The sequence below is a fragment of the Sapajus apella genome, unplaced genomic scaffold, assembly GCF_009761245.1.
Source record: "Sapajus apella isolate SASKATOON/1434 unplaced genomic scaffold, GSC_monkey_1.0 scaffold46, whole genome shotgun sequence".
Lineage (NCBI taxonomy): Eukaryota > Metazoa > Chordata > Mammalia > Primates > Cebidae > Sapajus > Sapajus apella.
The window spans coordinates 5,179,383-5,205,910 of record NW_022436986.1 but is presented as its reverse complement, the minus strand read 5'-3'; the positions used below and the strand labels follow the sequence as shown (position 1 = coordinate 5,205,910).

At 45.2% G+C, this 26,528-nt stretch overlaps 1 protein-coding gene across 7 annotated transcripts in view; it reads left to right on the top strand.

Annotated features, from left to right (window-relative positions):
* Nucleotides 1–26,528, top strand: part of ANKS6 (ankyrin repeat and sterile alpha motif domain containing 6) — a 65,245-nt gene that overhangs the window by 19,481 nt on the left and 19,236 nt on the right. For 4 of the 7 annotated variants that reach the window (XR_004257472.1, XM_032240171.1, XM_032240168.1 and 1 more), the window contains exons 6-12: nt 300–448; nt 1,918–2,116; nt 2,888–2,937; nt 6,336–6,539; nt 9,435–9,588; nt 12,557–12,726; nt 24,692–24,878. Coding sequence is in view for 5 of the 7 variants with exons in the window: in XM_032240171.1 (XP_032096062.1) it covers nt 300–448; nt 1,918–2,116; nt 2,888–2,937; nt 6,336–6,539; nt 9,435–9,588; nt 12,557–12,726; nt 24,692–24,878 (1,113 nt within the window). In the remaining 2 variants the exon portion in view is untranslated. The remainder of the gene's footprint in view (nt 1–299; nt 449–1,917; nt 2,117–2,887; nt 2,938–6,335; nt 6,540–9,434; nt 9,589–12,556; nt 12,727–24,691; nt 24,879–26,528) is intronic. The other 3 variants (XR_004257473.1, XM_032240169.1, XM_032240170.1) reach the window with 1 other exon arrangement.

Below are 26,528 nucleotides of genomic sequence, written 5' to 3'. Positions count from 1 at the left end.
GGCAGAATCCCAACCTCTGTACTCTGGCTGTGAAGCCTGTACTTTTAAACACACTCTCTCCCCCTGCCTTCCTCATGAAGAAGGCTTCCAATTTTTCTTTCTGGTTAAGTGGGTTGAGCCCTGCTGGCTTAGCTTGCCACCTTTTGAAGATCAGACGGAGGGGCAGGTGCCTTGATTCTGGAATTACACAGACCCTGGAGCTGCAGGGCTGAATTCTAAGTCTGACAGGGGTCATCTTGAGTCTTCTCATGGCCCAACAGACATATTTGCAGGTAAAATGCTGCCTTTTGTGTCCATAGACACGGAACTTGTTCGACTGCTGGCATCTGTCTGCATGCAGGTGAATAAAGACAAAGGCCGGCCGAGCCACCAGCCACCCCTGCCCCACTCGAAGGTCCGACAGCCCTGGAGCATCCCAGTGCTGCCTGATGACAAGGGTGGGCTGAAGGTTTGCCTTTTCCTGTCTTAAAGGGACTTAGGGGGCCAGGGAGATGGGGGCTGGTGGGAAGCCTGCTGCCTCCTCTTCACTAGGCTGGTTTATGCTGGGGAGTCCCAGCAGGGGCAGCAGGTGAGCTGACGGTAAGCAATAGGAAATGAGGGGGACCAGGACAGTGGCTGCTTTGTAAGAATGTGCGTCCATGCCTGTAATCACAGCTACTCCGGAGGCTGAGACAGGAGAATTGCTTGAGCCTGGGAGGCAGTGGTTGCAGTGACCGAGATCGAGCCTCTGCACTCCAGCCTGGGTGACAAGCAGGACCTTTTCTCAACAAAGAATGTGGGTCCATATTGCTAGATCTCTTTTTCTTTTTTTTTAGAAAAAATAGAAATCCATATTTTGATATGGAATCTTAATTTATAAGTACAGGGAATTTTAAAAATTTTGCATGATGTAGTACTAAGCTGGCCGAAGCAAACGCCTCTCTTCCCAGGGAATCCGTTTGCAGCCTCTGCTTTACTATGCAGGACATTTGCTGATGATGCCATTTTGGGGTCTCCCTGCCAGTCTACAGGCCCTGCCAGCTTCCCGGAAACACCAGAAACAAGCTCTGGTGACTGATTGTAACTGCAAGCTGAGACTTACTCTTTGAATTTCTCATCCTCCACGCCCTACTTTATTTGTTTGAGATCAAACTTACTTTATGCCTGAGAAAACAAAACAGCACCTTGGCCTTGTCTGCTGACCTCTCCCCTTTGCATGGGGTGGCAGCGCCTTCTGAAGGCTGCAGACTCGGCGCTTCTTTCGTGTCCATTGCTGGCTGAGTCTCATACCTTCCTCACTGCGGTGTTCTCAGAGCTCCCTTCATTCCTGCTCTTAACTGCCGTTTCCATAGGCCAGGCCCTCACAGACGCCGTTTGTGGCTGTTCATTAACTTCTGAGTGGTCATGGGTTATAAGCGTCCCTGGGAGCTAGTGCCTGTCCTCTCTAGGTGGGGATCAGCTATCGGAGCAGCTGGCCCAGGCCCTGGTGTAGAGATCCTGATGCCTCTCACGTTATCACTGGAGTAGGAGGAGAGAGGTTATGCAATGATAGACGCCTAGGGATCTGGAGCTGCCTCCGTTTCCATCTGTCCCTGTCTCACTGTAAGACTCAAGCAAGTCAGCACTCCTATCTGGGTCTCCATTTCTCAACCTGTGCAATGAGGAGATTGATTAGGTGAGGGATGGCAAATAGGGTTCACTGCCACCTCCAGGTTATTGGAAATGACTGTCTGAGGCCCGGGATAGGAGAGATTTAGTGAGCAACCATGGCTTATTGGGAATGGGTGCTGTGGTTGATCAGGAATGTCTGTCCGGACCCCAGGAGATAGGAGGGCAGGTGCATGTGAATGTAGTCACTGTCCCTGGGCTGGGCGGGTCCTGGGCCTGCCTTCCTCGCCCTTCCTGGAGCATGACTTCTGCTCTGCGTTCCTTTGGCAGTCCTGGTGGAACCGAATGTCCAATCGGTTCCGAAAGCTCAAACTGATGCAGACGCTTCCCCGTGGGCTATCCAGCAACCAGCCTTTGCCTTTCTGTGACGAGTCTGAGCCAGCTCTGGACTCCACAATGAGGGCCGCCCCCCAGGACAAGACAAGCCACTCTGCACTCCCTGATGCAGCTCCTGTGACCAAAGACAATGGTGAGAAAAGTCTGCATGTGCAGCAAAATTTTCGGAATGGTCTGAGCCTGCGCCCTCTCCTCTTTGTCCTACCTCCTGGGCTGCCATCAGGGGTGAGATGATGTTGGAATGTGACACTGGAGCAGAGGCCGATCTGGTAGAAAAGAGACTTAGACAGGGATACAACCACCAGGAGTGTGACAGAATGAGAAGGTGCTGGCCAGGGATGAAAGGCTCAGGTTCCTGTCCCTCATTCCCTGCTGAGAGACAACAGGCCACTCAGTGCCTCTCTCTTGCCTTTGATAGTTGGTTTCCCCACCTATGAAATGTGATTGGTCTATGACACTGAAAGCATCTTGAAATAAAATGAGTTACTGGAAGGGTGTGAGTAGTGAGCTCCCCATCACTCGAGGTATTCAACAGCTTGGATAACTTTGTCAGTTTGCTGAAGGAGCTTCCCATACTGACTGGAACATAGATAAGATCCCTTCTAACAGTCAGATTCCCCATAACTGGATTAGTTCCTCTGGTACCACTGTCCGAGACAGACTATTGAGCTGAGGGCACCACTGTCTGACCCAGCACAACAGTGGTTTATGGAAAAGCTGAAAACATGCTCCAGCATATCTTTTAAGTGCCTTCCTTCTATTAAAATATTGAATACCAATTATTATTAAATATTTAAGCACCCAGGAGAGTTGGTTTACCAGGATGAAGCTTGCCCCACTCACTCATCCTTATGCTGTGGACACGTGGAGGGGTCATTTCAGGAAATTTCCATTTGTCTCTCAGGTCCTGGGAGCACAAGAGGAGAAAAGGAAGACGCATTATTGACAATCATGGTGAGCATGGGGCCTTTCTAAAAGCATTTTAGGTCTCCACCAATCATTAGTTGATTGATTTGCAAAGAGGCATGTGGGCGTTTGTCTTTGTGGTGGTCACAGATGGGGTTGGTGATCAGAATGTTTAACAATGGGCTCAGCTCTGGCACTGAGGAGTCAGAACAGATGCCAGCCCTAAACTGTGGAGGGCTGTGCTGGTGCTCAGCTGATGGGTGTCAGCCCTGGCCCTGTTCTCAGGGAGGCAGGGGATTGAGGGAATTGATCAGGAAGGAGGGAGTTGATGGGCAGCATGAGACATGGAGACTCACCATTTGGGCTGTGGAGGACCAGGGAGAGAGGAGTCAAAGAGAAGAGTATATTTTCAGCTGGGGAGGCCTCAGTTTCCTCATCGATAAACTAGAAACGTATTAGGATTAGGATCAACTGTGAGTAACAGAAAGTCCCCAAATAACAATGGTGTAAATAAGTTAGCAGCCTACTTCATTCAAGTAAATAAAGTTCAGAACTAGTATATGGTTCCTTGGAGCTAAGGACTTTCTGTCTGTTGGTCCCCCAGGTGTAGTTTCTATTTCCAAGGTCACCTCTTGGGTCAAGATGGCTGCTGGAGCTCTGGCCATCACAGCCTTATTCCAGCTAGCAGGAGAGAAGAGGGGAGAAAAGGTAGCCATGGGCACATGGCAGTGGTCTTTAAAGAAGCTTCTTGGGCCGGGTGTGGTGGCTCACATATGTAATCCCAGCACTTTGGGAGGCCGAGGTGGGTGGGTCACCTGAGGTCAGGAGTTCAAGACCAGCCTGGCCAACATGGTGAAACCCTGTCTCTACTAAAAATGCAAAAATCAGCCAGGCATGGTGGCAGGCACCTGTAATCCCAGCTACTCGGAAGGCTGAGGCAGGAGAACCACTCGAACCTGGGAGGCAGAGGTTGCAGTGAGCCAAGATCGCGCCATTGCACTCCAGCCTACACAACAGAGCAAGACTCTGTCTCAAAAAAAAAAAAGTTTCTTGGCAACTACTCTGCCTATATCACAGTGGGGAAGCTTGGAAATGATGTCTTTGTTCCAAGTGGTCCTGCGCCCATCTAAATAATCATCAGGGGTGTCATTTCTGAGATGTGAGAAGTAGATACTGGCGGCAATTTGCAGTCTCTGACTTAGGGGATGGTTATGGTTTTTAAACAAGATCACTCCCAAGAAGTTTTTAGCATAGTGCCTGGTCCAGAATAAGCTCCATGGTGTGACCTTGGATGTGTTACCTCCCCTCTCTGGGCTTTACATTCCTTTCTTCTGACATGAGAGCCTAATGGTTAAAGTTGGACCTGAGTCCCTTTAGCTCTAAGACCCTAATACTAGCCAGCAGAGGGCAGTATTGCAGAGGACCAGGGAGCAGAGGGCTCCCAGGAAAGGCATCAGCAGCATGCGTCAGGAACTGCAGAGCCCAGCGAGGGCTCCTGACCTGATCTGCCCGTGGCTCCCTGCCACCCCAGCAGGTGTAAATTGATGGCTCTAACACTGACTGTGGGGCTTGTGCTGCCTGACATTTGATCATGTTATTAAATAGCAATAATTACTTTTGGTGTGAAGACAGAAATGCTATTTTAGAAATTTTGGAAGAAGCAGTAAAACATAAGGAAAGTAAATTCACCCGTGATCACACACCCAGCTATAACCATGGTTAGCATTTTATGGTATATGTGTTTTGAGTATTTTTTGTAAGCAGTTTTTAGCATGTATAAATATGATATTATGTCATATATAATAATAGCAAATACTATCGCTCTTATTAAGTACCAGCTACTATTCACAGCACTTTGCATATATTAGCTCATTTAATATTCCTGAGGTTGGCCCTGTTAGTATCTTTCCCATATTGTGTTGAATCCAATTTATTTGCAGTTTATATGTTGTGACCATCTTTTCCGTGTCACCAAACACCATGTGGCCACGTCATATTTAATAGCTACATTAGAACATTCCAGTGTAAGAGCGTGTCTCTTTATCCAAGGCTGAACTGTCAGACTCTGGGATTTCTAGTTTTTTGTTATTTTAACAGCTCATATGAATGTCCCAATACCTTCATTTCCCCCACTTGCCTGTTTATTTGCTCAGGATGAACATCTAGAAATTGAATTCCTGGGTCAAAGGTGGTGAATGTCATTGGCTTCCAGAAAGGTAGCAACAATTCAGACTCTTACCCCAGGGAGGGAAAAGGCCCTTTTGTGATGGTGTGTTTGCTGCTGTGAGTGTGCAGCCCAACCCCGTTTGCTGGATGGGCTTGTTGTGGTCTAGAGGGAAAGAGGGGACCGCATTTGTTTCCAGACTTTAAGAAAAGCAGGACGGAGCTACAGCCTAGGAACCTGGGAGGTGTACTCGTTCCCTGACCGCTCATGCCCTATAGAGGGCACCAGTGTGCCTGCCCGCCCATGGTGGGTAGGGGTGGCCCGGCTGCCCCGCTGATGGGCATGTGCAGCCGTCAGTGTGGAGATGCCTGCCTGCTCGGCTCCCGAGGCGGGTTTAGCTATGGGGTGCCCGTTGCTGCAAAGCACCATCTGGCACAAAGTTCACTTTCTTTTCTTAATTAAGGTGAGCATGGTCTGTGAACACTTTCCTTGATGATCCAACAATCATTACTGTGTGGAGTTTATACTGACCCCCAAATCACATTTTTAAAATTTAAAATTAAATTACAATTAAATGTCAGCAGCAGGAGGCATGACTGGAGCAAGCTGGAATGTGAGGGGCTGGGGAAGAGAATGGTGCTGGTCCCCAGCCCTTTCCACTCCACCTTCCTCCTCCAGCCCCCAGGGCTGCTCCTGCTGGCCTCCTGGTCCCCTATTCCTTCCTCCTCCAGCCCATGGGGCTGCTCATACTGGTCTCCTCTCCCCTGCCCTTTCCTCCCCTGGCCCCCAGGACTGCTCATGCTGGTTTCCTTGCAGCTCTGCACCTGTGTCTTGCTCCTTTAGGTTCCAGGCCTTTCCATGTTCTGGCCCCTCACACAGTCTGGAATGCCCCTCCTGGTCCTCAGTGGGCCAGCTTGCACTCTTGTTCAGTCCTCACAAAGGTGTCCTCTCACTGCAGCAGGGGTGCCCCTCCTCTGTGCTCTCCCAGTTCCCCTGCCTCCCCCACAGCATACCAGTATCACCTGCTTCTCCTTGGCGCCCTGTCCCCTCTGCCCCGTTCTGATCTTGCTGCTGTGAGGACAGATCCAGGAGAATCCTGGAGTTGGTGCAGAGCAGACATGGATGTTGCATGGAGGAGAGCTTCAGATGCCAATTAGCTCCCGGCTTGGGTGGAGGGGTGGATGGTGGTACCATGCCCTGAGAAGCAGGAAAAACCTGGAGTCTTTCCCACAGAGTTGGGAGCCCACCTGGGCTAGCCTAACCCTCAGCCTGTCTTTTTCAGCTTCGAAACGGAGCTCCCCTCACCAGACTCCCGAGTGACAAGCTGAAAGCTGTCATCCCGCCGTTCCTTCCCCCTTCCAGTTTTGAACTGTGGAGCTCTGATCGGTCCCGGACGCGTCACAATGGGAAGGCAGACCCCACGAAGACTGTGCTGCCCCAGAGAGCCAGCAGGGGCCACCCCATGGGCAGTGTGAGCACAGATACCGTGAGTTGTCTTCTGACACACTTTTATACATCACTCACCGTTCACTGAGATCATGGTGTGTACCAGGCTGAGGGACCTCAAACTGATGAATCCAGAGGGGTTATAACTTCTCTTTCTTTTCAATGGATGATATCCTTTTGTCTAATGAAGCCCTACAGAGCAACTCAATATGGAAAATAGGTTAAAATATTGAGGTAGTGGGGAGCATCTGTCCCCTCACTAGAACCCTAGAGCTCCGAGGAGCACAGTTTGAAGACCTGATCTATCTAATTCAAACTTCCTTTTAGTAGATGAGGAAACTGGGACCCAGAGAATGGGAGTAATAGCTGAAGATCACCAGCCAAGTGTGGGTGAACCTAGGCAGAAACCAGATCCTTGGCTGATAATCAAGTCCCGTGCTACATTACTGCTCACGTCCATGATCAGGATCAAACACTCAGAGGCCACTGTGTGTGCTACTGGTGTTTTCTTGTGCCCAAGAATGTGACTTCTATCCTTTTGCCTGTAGTGATTTTTAACTTGGGTTGTTCTTGGTCTGTTTCTGAAATTGACAGCGCCATCAGTGTGGGAGATATCTCTGTGTAGCCTGTACCTAGACGGTAGAAGCAGCAAATGGGCAGGACAGAGGGATTCAGGACTGACCCTGTTGCTGTGGGCTGGGTGATTGGAGAAACTTGTGGCCTCCATCTCTATAAGATGGGGCTGACCCTAGCACTCATTGCTGCTTCCTTGGGCTATGGTAGTGTCAGATCTCCAGCAGGAGACCAAGTGCCTGTCGCCTGGAGATGCTCTCAAAACAGGCAGGACAGGTTTGCGTTTAGTCCACTATTCTCTGTCAGGTAGGAACATGGGGAGTTGTAGAACCCATCCCTGAGATTTCTATGGCTGCGTTTCCTTGTTAACCCTAGAAGGACAGAACATCAACCTGACCTGCTTCGCTCGCTCAGTGGACATTCACTGAATCCCACCGCCATGTAGCCCGGTCATCCCCATTCTGCCCTAGAAGAGGCAGTGGTCTGGGTGGCAAAGACACAGGCACAGCACACGAGGCAGGGAGCGGTGTTAGGGGTGTGGGAGCACCAGAGAGGTGACTGTGTGTGATAGGGCACTCAGGAGACCTCCAGGAAGAGGAGACAGCTGAGCTGGAATCTGCAGGCTGTGGAAGAGTTTTCTCCCCAGTGGAGTGCAGGCAGCAGCATCCCAGGTAAAGGGAGAGAGAACAGGAGCTATGGCCTTTGCAAGTGTGTTCTGTTTCACTTAGCAGATGGGTCTCATTCTGGGCCCTGGGGGTCTGTCACTGTCCCTCTCTTAGGAGTGCCCACAGTGGGGGACTGAAAAGAGGATCTTCGTTTTGGTGTCCTATGGCAGCTATAACAAAGTCACCACAAACTGTGTAGCTTAAAACAACAGAAATGTATTCTCTCACAGTCCTGGGGCAGAAAGCCTGAAATCAAGGTGTCAGCAGGGCCCCACTCCCTCCAGAGGCTTCAGGGGGATCTGTTCTTTCCTCTGACAGCTTCTCTTGGCTCTCGGCTTCGCTTGGCTTGTGGCTGCGTCACTCCAGTCTCAGGTCACATTGCTTCCTCGTTTGTCAGAATTCTCTCTGCCTTCTGTCTTACGAAGATACATGCGATTGCATTTAGGGCCCACCTGGATAATCCAGGATAAGCTCCTCCTCTCAAAATCCTTGACTTGAGCACATCTTAGGCAAGCACACATAAGCTCATCTTCACTCATACCTCATAAGGTAATAGTCAAAGGTTCTGGGAATTAGGACACTGTGTATTTTTTGGGGGGCTGCAGTTCAGCCCACTCCAACCTTTAGTCATGTTTACTGAGTACCTTCTTTGTGTCGAGGCCAGAGCTGGGTGCCAGGCATGCAGCAGAGAACCAAGTCCCCATGGAGCTGACAGTCCACTGGGGCATCAGACACACAAGGCGACTGTAGTAAACATACGCTCACAAGCCATGGTTAAGAGTTGTGGTATAAGCAAAGAGGATGCTTGAAGGGAGCACAGATGTATGTTGGGGAGCCTGCCCTGCACGGGAGCCCACCCTAGACCAGAGCCCACATGACACCGCATAGGCAGTAAAGACCTCCGAGACCTGAGACCCAAGAACAGGGAGAAGCCACTGTGGGAGGAGTGGGATGAGGATGGGCTGCTGGGTCCATGTAGAACAGGCTGTGTGGGCAAAGGGCCCGAGGCGCAAAATGGATTAGCATTTTCAGGAAACCCAAAGGAGTTTGGTGTGCCTGGAGCAGAGCAAGCGAAGTAGAAGGTGGAGTGAGGTCAGGGTGGAGGAGACGTGACCGGGGCACTGGCACCAGGGACAGTGGGGCCAGGGAAGGCGCCATGAAAGATGTAGGGAGTAGAAGACCCATTTCAGTCTGCGGGACAAGCAGGAGCAGCATCACAGAAGCAGGCTTGGAGTCGGGAGCTGGTCACTGTGCCAGGCTGTGCTGAAGGGCTGGATTTTGTCCTGGATGTGCTGAGGCCTCCATGTGTTGTCAGTGAATGACATGGCAGGTTTTTTCCTGGAAGGCCTTGGAGTTGAATGAGACTGAAAGCAAAATGGCCCATGGGAAAGGATGTGACATGGGCTTACTGAGCTGATGGGCAGGTTGTCAGCACATAGAAGCAAGCTCCATCCCTCAGGGACTCCCCAGCTGGGTCCCAGCAGTGCCATGCTAGGCACAGCAAGCGTTGGTGGGGCGTACACCAGCTGAGTGCAAGGACCCCCTCACCATGGTCCTGCATGGCTGGAGGGAGGTGCACAACGCGCTTTGGTGGGGCGTGTGTGTACCAGCTGAGCACCGGTGCCCCCACACTGTGGTCCTCCATGGCTGGAGGAAGGAGCAGCCTCCCTAAGTGCTGTGCCACCTTATTCTTGCAGACACCTGTCAGGCCTGTTAAATTTCCAAGCCTCTCCAGAAGTCCAGCCTCTCCCACCAATTCTGGAAACTTCAACCACTCGCCTCATTCATCTGGAGGCTCCAGTGGGGTAGGAAGTATGAGCCGACACGCTGGGGAACTGCTTAACCGCTCTGGTGAGTAGCTGGGCAGGGCCATTCAGGGAGGTGGGATGATCCCTTGGAACTGAGGGTGTGAGCTGTCCGGATATTCAGGCTGTAGAAAGTCCCAGAAATGACTGCACAGGGGGGACTTTCTCCTTGGTGTGGCTAAGAGATTTTTCATTGAATTCACGATTCAGAGCTCTATATATTTTCTTGGGGATGTGGGTGAGCGGAGATGGAGGGATTGTAAAATTTTGCAAGAAATTAAGAGAAATGCGTGGCGTTTTCATGGTATTTAAAATCTATGAAGGTTAGACCTTGGAGAACTTCTCATTCTGCCCCTTCATTGAACAGATGAGGAAACTGAAGCTCACAGTGGGCAAGAGATTTACTTAGGGTCACACAGCAAGTTGGTGGCAATTAGGTCTCAAAGCAGAGTGCCCCATAGTTCTTACAGGCTCGTGGCATACTTTCTAGTCCTCCCTAAGGTTATCCAGGATTAACAAAAACCAGCTTTATTAGTTTTTTATTAGCCACTACATTAGTCTGTCCTCATGCTGCTAATAAAGACATACCCGAGACTGGATAATTTATAAAGAAAAAGAGGCTTAATGGACTCATAGTTCCGCATGGCTGGGGAGACCTCACAATCACGGCAGAAGCTGAAAGGCACATCTTACATGACGGCAGGCAAGAGAGAGCAGAGCTTGTGCAGGGAAACTCCCCATTATAAAACCATCAGATCTCATGAGACTTATTCACTGTCAAGGGAACAGCATAGGAGAGATGCACCCCTCTGATTCAGTTACCTCCGGCCAGTCCCTCCCATGACACGTGGGAATTGTAGGAGATACAATTCAATAAGAGATTTGGGTGGGGACACAGCCAAACCATATCAGCCACCCTGCTTCTAGTGGAAAAAGCTTTAAGACCAGATGAGCCAAGAAACAAAACAAGGTATAATCTCACCCACTACAGATCACCAACATTTTGGTGTATATGTATATATATACCAAAGATGTATATATATCTTTGCAAAGTGTTTTCATATAGATTATGTATATTTATAAAAAGACATAGTACAGTGAGGCATGGTGGCTCATGCCTGTAATCCCAGCACTTTGGGAGGCCAAGGCGGACAGATCATTTGAGGTCACGTGTTCAAGATCAGCCTGACCAACATGGTGAAACCCTGTCTCTACTAAAAAATACAAAATGACCTTAGCCCAGGTACAGCTGGGTGTTGTGGTGCATGCCTGTATTTTCAGCTACTCGGGAGGCTGAGGCAGGAGAATTGCTGGAACCCAGGAGGCAGAGGTTGTAGTGAGCTGAGACTGTGCCACTGCACTCCAGGCTGGGTGACAAAACGAGACAATGTCTCAAAAAAAAAAATTTTATGGAGCACTTAATATATGTCAAGTAGCATGCCAAGCCCTTTAAATGAATTATCTCCTTCAGTCCCCTAGCAGCCAATGAAGTTACCACCTCTCTTTTACAGATGAGGGACCTGGGCTAAGGTCAGTTAGATAACTTGCCTGGGTCACATAGCTATTAGTTGGCAGAGCCAGGATCCAAACCCAGGCAGTCTGACTTCAGAGCATGTTCTTGGAACCACGTGTGTTACTAAACTATAAACTGCTCTGTAACTTGCTTTTTTCCTTTTCCTCACATTGCTAGATTGTGAGCACCTTTTTATGTTGGTACACATATATCTACAGCTTGTTTAATAAATCTTGTTTAATCCAACAGTGTTCCATTCGTATGAGGCATCAAGTGCATTTAACTAATTTCCTGTATTAAAAACTGAGGCTGTTCCTAGATTTTTGCTTTTGTAGGTAATACCTCCCTATGTAATACCTTTATGCCTCCATATTTGCCTACATGTTCAGTGATTTCTGTAATTTAAATTTGCTGGAATCAGGGTGGCTGAGTTTGTGAGTATGCCTGTTTTTGAGGCTTTTGATATGTTTTGCCCTCCAGAATGGCTCTGTTTAAACACGTGAAATATTTACAGCAGTGCCTGGCACATAGTAAATCCTTTATAAATATTAGTCATTAGTGTCCTCCCTTGAGCACCCCCAGCCCTGGGTATTATCACTTTCTTCCTTCCTTTCTTTCTTTTTTTCTTCTTTTGAGACAGAGTCTAGCTCTGTCGCCAGCGTGGCGCAATCTCGACTCACTGCAAGCTCCATCTCTCTGGTTCAAGTGATTCTCCTGCCTCAGCCTCCCGAGTAGCTGAGCTTACAGGTGCCCGCCACCACTCCCAGCTAATTTTTTGTATTTTTAGTAAAGATGGGATTTTACCATGTTGCCCAGGCTGGTCTCGATCTCTTGACCTCGTGATCTGCCCGCCTCAGCTTTCCAAAATGCTGGGATTACAGGCGTGAGCCACCATGCCCAGCCCTTTTCTTTTATAACAGTTCAAGGTTACCAGTAGATTTGGGGCAGCAGGCTGAGGGAGAATGGCAGTCAGGGTTCAGTCAGAAAGCAAACCACTCTGAGCATTATGGAGTTTGGAATTTATTGACTCAGTCGTAGTAGGAGTAGGCGGGCACATAAAGGGAGTCAGTCACAGGGCAAGGGATGAGTCATTCTCCAGCCCTCCTGAAGCCCTGATGTGGCTGGACAAGACAGCCTGTGCAGCTGCTGGCTGGCACTGCTGAGGGGCTGTTGAGGGCATCTGGTGCATGATGTTGCATCTGTGCCTGGCTGGGGCCGGCACGAGCTGGCCGTGGCACGGCAAAAGCGAGGATGGACTGGGTCTTGCCCACACTGTTGCTTCCCACCTCTTACCATCACACCTTCACAGCACAGGGCCTGCTGCCTAAATGTCCACCTCCCGGTTCTCAGGCAGAGTTCTGTGGTCAGCCCTGTCCTGGAGCCACGTGGGGAAGGAAGTGTGGGAGACTGGCTCCAACCCAGTCATCACGCAACAGTCCATGACCCTTGTGTTGGAATAAGCCCTGTGTGCCCGTGTTCACTCCTGTTTGTGTTTCCTCAGGTGGCAGTATAGACAACGTCTTGTCCCAGATCGCTGCCCAGAGGAAGAAAGCAGCTGGATTATCGGAGCAGAAACCCAGCCATCGGTCAGCCCCTGTGGGGCCAGCACTGGGGTCCAGCCTGTCTGAGCTTCCAGCCTCCCCTGCAGGTGGCAGCATTCCCGTTGGCAAGGTGCTTGTTCTGCGCGGCCTCCTCCTGTTAACTCAGATTCTGTCCTAGCATGGCCCACTTGCCAGGGAACATTGGCAGTGCCTTAGTCATGGGACAGATCATGGTCCCTTCCAGCCAGCCAGCCACTCCTGGGCTTCATGAGAAGGGCCGAATTGGTCCCCTGCACCAGGCGTTTACCTCCCCTCACATCTCCAGGTTTGGGGAGCACTGGGCTGCTGGGCAGAGGCAGGGTACACACTCGTTTCCTGCAGCCCCACAGGTCACCCAGCCTCACGCTGCACACATTTGTTCATTGATGACAGTGAATGGTTTAAGAACATGTATTCAGGGGCAACCTGCCTGGGTTCAGCTCTCAGCCCCATACCTCACTCAGCATTTAGAACAGGGCCAGGCAGAGAGTAAGCCCATGTCTGTGTTGGCTGTTCCTGTTGACAGCATTCTTAGTGGCCTTTGTTGTCCTTCAACCTTATTCATCCACTATGTATATCCTGGGAGCATCAGCTCTGCCTGGCACAGCTAACAGTGAGGATCCAACTGTGAACCGGGAAATTTGGCAACCACTCTAAGGACACAGGCAGTCACAGCTCAGTGTGATAGGGGTTGTTGTGTAGCAGGAACGATGCTGTGGGGGCACAGGTGGGGGGCCCTACCCAGGTTTGAGGGCATCAGGGCCATCTGGATGGAGATCTGAAGGATGAGGATGGAGCCAGATGAAAGGGATATGGGTGGGCCAGGGGTGTTTGTGTGACTGTTGTGGGGTGAAGGGACAACTTGTGTAGCACTCCAGAAGTGACAGCATGGCCGAAGGGAGGAGCTGAAGGAAGGACATGAGCAGGACAGAGCCAGGACCTTGCCTCCCTGCTTCTGGGCACTGTGCTTCCATTAATGCAACCAGAGAACAGTTACCACATTGTTAGAGTCCACAGAGTATGCAGTGGACGAGAAACCTAGATGCCTTCCTGGAGCAAGAAGGTTTTTAGTGTCTTCAGACTCCGCCTCTGCCTCCTGAACCTCTTTGCCTTGGTTGATTTCTGGAGTCAGCCCTCAGAGTGCGGGTTACTGGTCATGAGTATGAACTGGCTCCTCCACCGAGTGCTCCCCAGTAGTGCAGCGTAGCCCTTTCCTCCTCTGAGGGGACACTGTGTCTGGGCACAGCGCCCTTTTCATAGTTCTCAGATGTCTTAAGCTTCCTTCCTGAGAAACTCTGAACACGGAAAGCCTCATCCATAGACCTTTGCACACCGAAGAAGCACCTCCGGAAATTTATGCTCCCAGGATGTACATGTACTGTATGAGAAATAGTCATTTTCTGCCCAACCACTGTTGGTTACACAAATCTTTTTGTTATTCAAGATCCTTTATGCAATAAGACCTACATAATTAGATTCTCTTTACAGTATAGCTCCAAAAAGTTTCTTTCTCTCTGTACATCAGCTTATTTTCCATTTTTTATCTTCAAAATAATTTGTGTAATAGATCCTATATGATTAAGTTCCTTTTATAATTCAGCTGTGGGGAAAAAGTCTCTACTGATACTTTGATATATTTTATCAGATAGTAAGAATTTTTATAACTATTGTATTTCTCTTTTTGCCTTTGCTGCTAGGAAACTTGACTACTCATGAGGTCTAGTGTTTTGAGGCTTTGATACAGTTTTTATTTGTTATCTAAACTATTCTGATGGTCTTATTGGATGTGTTAGATACTAGCTTCCTTTAATTATTGTTGGAAATAAGCAAGCATTTCCAAGTTATAAATTATATTACTACTCCCTATTATATTAACTATTACTTTAGTGTATTGATCATACATAATCTATATATAACTATATTCTGATGAAAGGAGATTGTATCAAAAGATGCATTCAAAAAGCAGTAAACTGGGGAAACCATGCATTTCAACCATCACCTGACATTTGTAACATAATAGTATGCTATGATCTTGGAGAGCTGTCCAAAAATTCAGGTTTCTGGGCTCCACCTCAGCATGCCTGAATGAGACCCTCAGGGGAGGGTCTGGAGAGTGTTTTTCCTGCAGAGAGTCTGTTGCAGCCATCCTAGTCCAGGGCTCATAGAAACCATAGCCTTAAATCAAAGGATATAGGAGTGGGCTTTCTATCCCATCAGCAAAATAGAGACATAAAGTGCTTCTTCAAAGACTCCCTTAGTAAAAATTAGAAATTAGTATTCAAAATATGAGCCTCCTGAATCTGGTTTTTGTACTTTGCTTAAAGCAACTCACTGTAATGGTGGAATATCCACAAAGCATGGCATCTAGCAGGGCGATATGAGCTCCAGGAGACACGGCATAGGTGGTGTCAGAGTGTGTACCAATACTTCCCAGATCGCTGGAGGCCAAAAGGCCTGCTAGATATATCAGCTTTCTATTCCTACCCTAAAACTCAGTCATTTCAAACAAAAACTTTTACTTAGCTGCCTGTGTGTCTGTGGGTCAGCAGTTTAGTCTGGACATGGCTGGGCAGTTCTCTGGTCTGCAGGGATCACTCACCTGTCTGGCTGGTGGCGAGGTGGCCAGGACAACTGAGTCACATGTGTCTACAGTGAGCTTGGACATGTTCTCATGGGACTGGCTGAAGGCATGGGCTGAAAACCAATCAGGTTGTTTAAGCAAGTCGGTATGCCGAGCATGGCAGGAGAGCACACAGAACTACATGCAGAGAGAGGGGTAGAGGTGATGGTCATTAACACAATCAGCCTACCACTCAAGGGATATTGAGAACAATTCATATGTTTTGCAGAATCCCAAATAATCTTATATTTACCCACTTCTTCCCCAGTATGCTGCCCATATGGTCTAGAGTATCATGTTTCTTTGCTTTTGGCTGGGATAGATCTATGGGGGATATACTAATTATCTCCTGCTTAATCAGAAATTCTGTTTCAGATTGTCTTCATGGAAAGAACAGAGGAAAGAGAGAGGAATTTATTAGTAGTATAGCCAGCTTTTTGGCAAAATCTTTCAAAACCTATGGGAGGGTCTTTTTCTACTCAGGGATATAATCAGCTAGAAGGAGCATTAAAGGCTTAGTAGGAGGAAAGATAAATCCATTTATGCTTAGAAATCTTAGTCTCTACTCTACTATACAAGATATCCAATTTTTAGCAAAATTTACAAGACATACAAAAAGACAAGAAAAACCACTATCCCTAGAAATGAAGCAATCATGATAATCAGGTCTGACAAAGGTGTCAGAATATTTGACAGGGAATTTTAAATAGCTATGATTAATATGTTAAAGGTGCAAATAGAAAGTATAAACAGCATGCAAGATCATATGGGTAACTATTTTAGTAGAGAGATGGAAACTATAAGAAAGGATCTAATATAAATGTTAGAAATAAAAAACACAGTTATGGAGTTGAGAAATACCTTTGGCAGGCACCTCAGTAGACTTGATGCAGCCAAGAAAAGAATCAGTGAACTGAAGTTAGGTCAGTAGAATTTACCCCAACTGAAACACAAAAGAAGAAAGAAACAAATACAAAACACAGTGCACAAAAATCATGGCATGATATCAAATGCCATAGCATACAGATGATTGGAATCCCTAGAGGAAGAGAGAGAGGTGGGGCAGAAGGAACAGGTAAAGAAATGATGGCTAAAAAATGAAAAGAAATAATGGTTGAGGATTTCCTCAAATTGATGACAGATGCCAAACCACAGATCCAGGAAGTTCACAGAACACACTAAACAGGGTAAATACCAAAAAGAATATACCTATCTGTATTATGTTTAAACTACTGAAAACAAGCCAAAGAGAAAATCTTGAAGGCAGCCTTTTCTTGAAGGAAATTACATAGAGAAACAAAAATTAGAGTTACAGCAAACTTCTAGTCAGAAACCATGCAAATCAAAGACAGTGTTGTGACATCTTTAAAGTACTGAAAGAAAAAACTAGAGTCATGTTGGCTCATAAAATGAGTTGGGAAGTATTATCTCCCCTTCTAGCTTTCTGGAAGATACTGTGTGGAATTCTTGTTACCTTTTCCTTAGATGTTTGATAAAATTTGCCAGGGAAACCATCTGGGCCTGCCATTTTCTCTTTTGGAAGGTTTTAACTTACAGAATGAATTTCATTAATAGATATAGGACTATTCAAGGTGCTCTTTTTCTACTTGAGTGAGTTTTTATACTTCGTATTTTTCAAGGAATTGTTCCCTTTCGTCTAAGTTGTTGAATTTATGGATATAGAGTTTGTAAAAGTATGTATCTGTTACCATTTTATTACATAGGATCAGTAGGAATGTCTCCGTTTTCATTCCTGATATTGGCAATTTGTGACGTTTCTCTTTTTTTCTTGACAGTTTGACTACAAGTTTATCAATTTTATTGGTGTTTTTCAAAGAACCAACTTTGGTTTTAGTGATTTTTTCTATTGTTTTTCTGTTTTCAATTTCATTGATTTCCACTCTTTAATTTCTTTCCCTCTACTTGCTTTCAGTTTTATCTTCTTTCTCTAGTTTTTCATGGTGGAAGCTTAGGTTACTGCTTAAAGATCTTTCTTTTTTTCTGATACAAATATTTAATGCTATAAATTTACTTCTATGTGATGCTTTTTCTACATCCCACAAATTTTGATATATTTTAATTTTAATTCAGTTTAAAATATTTTCCCCTTGAGATTTCCTCTTTGGCCCATGGATTGCTTAGAAATGTATTGTTTATTTTTCAAGTATTTGTTAGTTTTCCAGAAATATTTCTGTTGTTGGGGATTTTAGTTTAATTTAATTATAGTTATGTTTCTAGTTCTATCCTTTAAACGTTTCGAGGTGAATTTCGTACCCTAGAATGTGATCTATTTTGGTGAATCTCTCATAAGCAATTGGAAAGAACATTCATTCTGTTGTTGTGGTTGGGGGAGAGGAGTTCTATAAACGTCCGTAAATGTCTAATTAAGTCTACTTGGTTGATAGCGTTGTTCATGTCTTACATGTTCTTACTGATTTTCTATCTACTTGTTGTATTAATTACTGAAAGTGGAGTTTTAAAGTGTCCAACTGTAACTGCAGTTTGGTCTATTTCTGCTTTCAGTTCTAGTTTTTGCCTCACATACTTTGAAGCTCTGTACACATTTAAGATTGCATGTCTTGGATAATTGACCCCTGTATTATTATAGAACATGCCTAAGATTTTCTTTTCTTCTAAGATTGGGAACAAGGATGCATTTTCATGACTAACATGAAAAGAAAAATGACAGACAAATAGCCCTCATGAATATAAATATAAAAATCCTTCACAGAATATGAGTAAATCTAATCCTGTGATGAAATAAAAAGGATAATACCTTCTGACCAAGTTGGGTTCATCCCAGGAAGGCAAATCTGATTCACCATTATAAAATCAATCACTAGACTTCACCATATGAACAGACTAAAGAAGAATTTGCAGAAAAAGCACTTAACAAAATTTAAAATCCATTCATCATTAAAACTCTCTACCAACTAGGAATTGAGGGAAACTTCCTGAATCTGACATAAAACACATATAGCCAGGATCATACTTGATGGTAAAGATTGTTTTGCCCCTAAGACTGAGAACAAGAATGTTGCCTGTTACCTCCAGCTGTCAACTTTGTACCAGAAACTATGGCTAGTATAATAAGGCAAGAAAAATAAAAGGCATACGGATGTGAAAGGAAGAAACAAAACTGTCTTTATTCTTAGATGACATGACTGTCCACATAGAAAACTCCAAAGATTCTATACAAGAGCTATTAGGATGAATAAGTGAGTCCAGCAAGGTCTCAGGATGTAATACAGGTCAATATCCAGAAGTCAGCTATATTTCTGTACAATTTCTATAGTAAGGAACATTTAACATTAGGATAATTAGAACTTTTTAATTTGAAATGTAAAAAATAACATAAGACATTTAACATGTATGAAATTGAAGTTATGTGAAAATGTATTATGTGAAAATGAAATATTTAATAATACTTAGGGATAAATCTAATAAAATATGTGTAGAATCAATAGGTCAAAAACTACAAAACACTGATAAAGAGGCTTAAATAAATGAAGAGATGGAAGGCTTGCGATTGTGAAGATACCAATTCTCTGCAGTTTGATCTACAGATTAAGTGTAATCCCAATAAAAATCCAAGCAAGCTCATTTTGTAGAGATCTAGAAACTGATTATAAATTTTATATTGAGGTACAAAAATTATAATAGTCATGAAAAAGAATAAAGTTGGCAGGCTCACACTACCTAATTTCAAGACTTGCCGTAAAGCTCCAATGTGGTATTAGTGAAAGGACAGACCCGTAGATCAGTGGAACAGAAGAGAGAGCCCAAAAATAGACCCACACAAGATAAGCCAACTAAATTCTTTTTTCAAAGGTACAAAGGCAATTCAGTGCAGAAAGGGTAGTCCTTTCAAGGAAGAGTGCTGGAACAATTGGATGTTCATACTGCAAGAAAGTGAACCTCCACATATATCTCACTGTGCCAAAGGTATGATACATAAAAGAAAAAATTGGCAAATTTGGACTTAACCAGAACTCAAATCTTTTGCCTTGCTATAGATACCATTAAGAAAATGAAAAGTCACACCACAGACTAGGAGAGAATATTTTCAAATCATAGATCTGGTAAAAGTTTTTTATCCAGGAACCAGGTGCGGTGGCTCATGCCTGTCGTCCCAACTACTCAGGAGGCTGAGGTGGGAATATTGCTTAAGCCCAAGGGTTCAAAGCTGCAGTGAGCTATGACGGTGCCACCGCACTCTGGCCTGGGCTGCAGAGTGAGACCCTATCTGTATAAAAAACAAAACACAAATCTTTTATCCAGACTAAATAACCCTCAATTCAACAATAAAACATAAATTTAAAAATGGGCAAAATATTTGAACAGATATTTCATCAAAGGAAATACAACAATGGCAAATAAGCATATGAAAAGCTGGCTGGGCACAGTGGCTCATGCCTGTAATCCCAGCACTTTAGGAGGCTGAGGCAGGCTGATCACAAGGTCAGGAGATTGAGACCATCCTGGCCAACATGGTGAAACCTGTCTCTACTAAAATTACAAAAAATGAGCTGCGCATGGTGACACACACCTGTAGTCCCAGCTACTCAGGAGGCTGAGGCAGAGAATCACTTGAGCTCGAGAGACAGAGGTTGCAATGAGCCAAGATTGCCCCATTGCACTCAAGCCAAAAAAAAAAAGCAAAACCCAACTAAAAAAAAAAAAAAAAAAAAAAAAAAAGCATATGAAAAGATGTTTAACCATCATTAGTTACTAGGAAAATGCAAATTAAAACCATAATTAAGAGAGGACTATCTACCTATTAGACTGGCCAAGATTTAAAAAGGTACACTTGCTGGTGACAAATGTGGAGCTACTGGAACTCCCATTCATTGCTAGTAGGACTGCAAAATGGTACACCCATCTTGAAAAAGAGGCAGTTTCTTATAAAACTAAACATTCACTTATGATATGACCCAGCTACCTGACTACCAGGTATTTACCCAAGTGGATTTTTAAAAAATTTCTTGGCTGGGTGTGGCGGCCAAGCACTTTGGGAGGCCGAGGTGGGCGGATCACGAGGTCAGGAGTTTGAGACCAGCCTGGCCAACATGGTGAAATCCCATCTCTACTAAAAATACAAAAATTAGCCGGGCACGGTGGCGGGTGCCTATAATCCCAGCGGCTTGGCAGGCTGAGGCAGGAGAATAGCTTGAACCCAGGAGGCACAGGTTGCAGTGAGCCAAGATTGCACCACTGCACTCCAGCCTGTGTGACAGAGCAAAACTCCTTCTGAAAAAAAAAAAAAAAAAAAGAAAATTACCTTCATGTAAAAATCTGAATATTTCTATTATTTTAAAAATAGTCACCCCAAACTGGAAGTATACCAAATGTTCTTCAACGGGTGAATGGATTAATTATTGTACATTCATGCAATAGAACACAGCACAGAATCAAAAAGGGACACACTATTGATACATGTGATAATGAATCCTAAAGGCATTTTGCTGAGTGAAAGAAGACAGACCCAAAAGTCTACATATTGTGTAATTCCATTTATATGACATTCTGGAAACAGCAACACTGTAGGGGTATGTGTTGCTGTGAAATGTTTATTTGTTCTTCATCCAGTTTTCTGTAATATGATTCCTAAACCCTTGGAATCTCCAAAGTGATGTCATTTTGTGTGCTAATGAATTGACTCATGGCTGGCAGCCCCTAAGTAGCTTCAGGATGGGAGCCAGTCATAGGAAAGACCAGGGCAGGATTAGAGGGTTGAGCCTTTCACTCTACCCCACAATGTCTGGGAAGAGGGAGAGGGTTTGAAGGTTTAGTTGATAATCAGTGGCCAATGATTTAATCAGTCGTGCCTCCGTAATGAGGCTTTCATGAAAACCTGAAAAGGACTTGGTTCAGAAAACTAAACAACTGAACACCTGGAGAGTCCTGGAGGGTAGGATGCCCAGGAAGAACATGGGAGCTCCTTGCTCCTTCCTCCATGCCTTGCCATATGCATTTATTTACCATATCCTGGAAATATCTTCAGATTTTTTTATTTACTTTTTTCATTGATACATAATAATTGTACATATTTAATTGTACATAGTGGTGTTTAGATATATATAATGTATAGTGATCAGAGCTGGGTAATTGTATATCTATCATCTCAAACATTTATTATTTCTTTGTGTCAGGAACATGCAATATCCTCCTTCTAGTTATTTGAAACTATTATTGTTAACTGTAGTCATCCCACAGTGGCATAGAGCACTAGAACTTGTTCTTCCTATCTAGCTATAATTTTGTATCCTTTAACAAATCTCTTCCTATCTCTCCCTTCCCACCATCTGGTATCCTGTGTTCTACTTTTTACTTCCACTGATCATCTTTTTAAGCTTCCACATATGAGTTAGAGTATGCGGTGTTTCACTTTCCATTCTTGGCTTATTTCACTTAACATAATGTCCTCCAATTCCATCCATGTTGCTTTGAATGACAGGATTTCATCCTTCTTATGGCTGAATAATATTCCATATAAACAGTAAATGTAAATAAGTGTTTCCCTGAGTTCTGTGAGCCACTAGCAAATTAATCAAACCCAAGGAGGGAGTTGTGGGAACACTGATTTATAGCCAGTCAGCCAGAAGCACAGGTAAAATAATCTGGGGCTTACAGTTGCCATCTGCAATGGGGGCAGTCTTCTGGAACTGAGCCCTCAACCTGTGGGATTTGATGCTGTGTGTTCAGATAGATCTTGTCAGACTTGAATTGGAGGATACTCAGCTGGTGTCCACTGCAGAACTGATTGCTTGCTTGGTGTGTAGGGGAAGAAAGTGCCACACGTTTGGTCACAGACACATTCTGTGTTGATTGTTATGGGGTAAGAACAGAGGAAAAATACTTTATTTTTTCTTCTCTAGTCACAGGATGGAACATAGAGCAGTTGTTTTTCTGGCCTGGGATTAGGAGGGGGATTAACTAGAAAAGGACCGCTTAAGGACATTCAGAGGATGATGGAACTCTTCTGTATGGTACTCTGTTGGTGGATACATAACACTATGTGTTTGTCAGATCACATAAAACTGTATACAGCAGAGCTGTTTTTTACTGTATGCAAATTAAAAAAAAAATCAAGCAGGAACCAAAATAGAATGCAAACTATGACAAAAGATCTAACTATATTACAAATGAGTGACCTACCCACACTGTAGGAGGTGGAGGAGAGAATCATATGTTGAGTGGATATTAAGCTGAAGACAAAAAGTACTGTATACAAGCACTGTACTCTATTGGTAATTTTTTTTCTTACCAGTATATGGGCTAACAATTCTGAAACCTCTTTACGTATGTATAAAATGTTTTGGCATACACGTACACCTAACATATATACCAGGATTGAATAAATAAGTAGCAGTTTTACTGTCAGAGACAGAATCACAGGAGGAATGCTAGAATAAACCCTGTGGATGTTGGATTGAAGTCAGAAGTATCAGTATGAATGCATGCTTTTAAATGCACACACAATGAGTTACACGCACACAGAGTAGATACAAAAGTAGATATGACTATGTTTGTATACATGGGTTAGTGTGTGTTTATATATTTCTTTACTCTGTCCACTTTGAGGGCCTATGAGCAGGGACAGCCCAGTACCAGTGAGCAACCTGGTGCCCAGATTTTGGTTTCTAACTACCATTCTCTAATAAAAGGGACCTTGGAAAGCCTTGGAAAAGTAGTTTATTCTAGTACCAGGTCAGTGGAAATACAAGATGAGCTTCAGGTATTTTGTGGTGTCAGAAAGTAGGGAAATACTTTTAAAAAGAAAGAAAGATGATACATGTCAAAAGGATACAGGAGCCAACCCGAAAGATCTCCCAGTGGTCAACGCTATAATCATGAGCTACAAAATAACAATAATATTGGATTATGGCCCAGAGAATAAAAAATACCCATGAGGGTGGGGCGCGGTGGCTCATGCTTGTAATCTCAGCACTTTTGGAGGCCAACACGGGCGGATCACAAGGCCAGTAGTTCAAGACTAACCTGGCCAACACAGTGAAGCCCCATCTCTACAAAAAATACAAAAATTAGATGGGTGTGGTGGTGGGCACCTGTAATCCCAGCTACTTGGGAGGCTGAGGCAGGAGATTGCTTGAACTTGGGAGGTGGAGTTTGCAGTGAGTCGAGATGGCATACTCCCAGACTTAAAGAAAAAAACAACCCATGAGTCCATACTGCTATGAATAAATGATTGAATAGATAAATGGGAGAGAAAGAACAACTATTCCTTATAGAATTATTACAGATAATAAATGTGGACGGAATGAGGGCGATAGAAAATCACCATGGGAACACCACTGTAACACTTGCTTCAGTGAGACTCACCAATGAATGCAAAATTAATGGGCAGAACCTTAATAAATAAATATTTACCTAAAAAATCCTCTCCCCCAAATAATACTTAAAAATAGTGACTTTATGATGGAGAAACCTGGCAGCCATGCCCTCATATAAATGATGAAGGTTACCATCACCAGTAATCAGATACTGTGTCTTCCCTGCATATGCTGCACTGAAATGAGCATATCACCTCTGTGGTCATTGCCCTACACATCCACAAGCACATCTAATTATGGGAAAACATAAGACAATCCCAAAATGACGCACATTATTCAGAACACCTGACCAAGACTTCAAAAGTGTCAGGGTCATGAAAGACAAGGAAAGACAGCGCTGTCACAGGTCAAAGGAGCCTAACGAGAGACAGCACAGCTCTGTCCAGCGTGGGGTCCTGGATCGGATCCCAGACCAGTGTAAGGAAATGAGCTGAACAGCCAGTGAAACAGAAGTCTGTAGTTTAGTTAATAGTGTTGTGCTAATGTCAGATGCTTGGTGTTGATCATTATACTGTGATGATGTGGATGTGAATATTGGGAAGTTGTGTGAGGGGTATTTGGGAACTCCGTTTTATCTGTGCAGCTCTTCTATATGTCTAGAATTATTTTAATATAAAAAACCTTTGTTTTAAAGCTAACCAATGAAGAAAAGGGGAGAATACATGTTCTTTGGTGAAAAGATTGGAAGTAACTGGTGTAGAGGAAGGAACATCAAGACCAGAAAGGGACTGTGCCTCCGTAAGGCACACTTTCATTTTACAGCAGGTTAACTGAGGCTCAGAGAGCTTGGGAGTCTTGGCCAAGGACACAGTGCAAGTAGCTGGAGAGCAGGACTGGGACTGGGCTTCCTGACTCAATGTGCCACTATTTGATCTCACCCTTTCTCTGCTCCAGAGTTGGATTATCCTGTAATTGTTCTGATAATGCTGTTTCTGCTTTGCATATTTTTAAAAGTAGATTTCATAGCCCTGGTTAAACATCATGTTGAGTCAAATACTACCCATGTTCCCTGTTGTAGGTGTCTGTGTTCATCATTTCTACCCTCCAGGCGATGGCTTATGTATTTGCATTACTGTGTTCAGCAGAAATTGGAGACCAGCAAAAGGCCTCCGTCTGGAACTTCCACTACCTCCAAGAGTACCTCCCCAACCCTCACGCCCTCCCCTTCACCCAAAGGGCACACTGCAGAGTCCTCAGTGTCTTCCTCCTCGTCCCATCGGCAGTCCAGGAGCAGTGGGGGCTCCAGCAGTGGCACCATCACAGATGAGGGTGAGTCCCCTGACAGCCTGAAACACCCCACCTATTCCTCTCACCACGATGACCTGGCAGCAAGGAACTGCAAGGTGACCTTAATTGCTATAACCATCCTAGGTCAGGTTTTAAGAAAATTTACAATGAACATATCCCTCCTCTTCTCTGATTCTACCTTTTATTTTAGTCTTCACTGTGCAAAAGATATGGTAACCTCCCTCAAAGAGTTTTTGAGTATAGGTGAAGCATACACCCTTGAAAATGCTTCTCCAGCACTAACGTATTTACTTTCCCTGGACCCTGTACCAGTCAAGATTCTTTCAGTTGCAAGTGAGAGAAACTCCACTCACACTGGTTCAAGGAAAAAAAAGGAACCTAACAATTCAATGGCTCATACAATGTGAGTGTCTAGGGTGTGCCTCAGCCATGTCTGAATCCAGGTGCTTTGGGAATGTTTCTCTCCAGGTCTCAGGCAGGCTCTCTCCAAGTGATGGCAAGCAGCTTCAGGCATACTTTTTTGTCTTCCTGCTAATTTTTCAACCCCAGAAGAAAGAGTGCTACCTTCTCAGTAGATCCAGCAAAATCCCAAGTGTAAAGGTCATTGGCTTGACTGTATTTAGAATGTGTTGATTGGCCACGCCCCCGGGTCAATTGTCTGCTTTGGAGCTGGAGTTGGGGTCCAACCTGCTGACATTTGTGTATTAGAAGTGGGAGAGAAATAGTTTCTCAAAGCAAAATTTGGAAATACTGTTTCCAGGAGAAGGGGGATGGATGAGGGCAAGCAAAAGTAATTGTTGTCCGCTGAAGCCAGGAGAGCCTTGGAACCTGCCTTGTGAATTCCAGGCTCCACAACCCCCATGCAGGGGATGAAGTGGGTGGCAGGGCAGGAGCAGAGGGTTTGCAGTCAGGCCGTGGGAAAGATAAAGGCAGATGAAGAAAGGAATCCATCCTTTTAAACTGCCCTCTGGTGGCCCCCAGGAGCTGAGAGGGGGAAGGAGAGAAGGAGGGAGCTATGGTGAGACCTGGGGCCCTGGCAGGTGCAAATGGAGGAGTATAGACCAAGGAGGAAAATCTGACTGTATGTCAGAGTCACCGGGACTATAGGCACACAGATCACAACACCCAGCTAATTACTTTCAAATTTTATCTGAGATGAAATCTCGTTAGTGCCAGGCCTGGTCTTGAACTTTTGGGCTCAAGTGACCTGCCATCCTTGGCCTCCCAAAGCCCCGGGATTACAGGCGTGCACCACCTGCCTGGCCCCTGTCAGCCTTCCTATTGTCTGTTTTGGTATCTGTTGAGTCCTCCAGTGCCTAGTCTGTCAAATCTCAATTGACTATGTGAGTGAATATTTCTCCAAGCCCCTCAGGTGCTGGTCTTGTCTCCTTTTCTTTATCCTCCCTGTCCTGACACCCCATATCTTCCCCTAGTGCCCTTCTGGCTCTGCTGTTCCACGTAGATGCCTTTTTCTTTCAGGAAGGCCACAGCCTCTGCACACTTGAGCCAAACCCTGGCTCTGGTCTGAAGCCCACCACCTTCTTTCTTAAGTTCTTCCTCAGACTAGCTGAGGACTCACTGGCATTGGCATATACTGCAGGTGTTGGCATTTACGATGCCTTCTTGCACAGAAGGAGGCAGAGTTTTAGTTCTGGCAGCTGGAACTCCGAG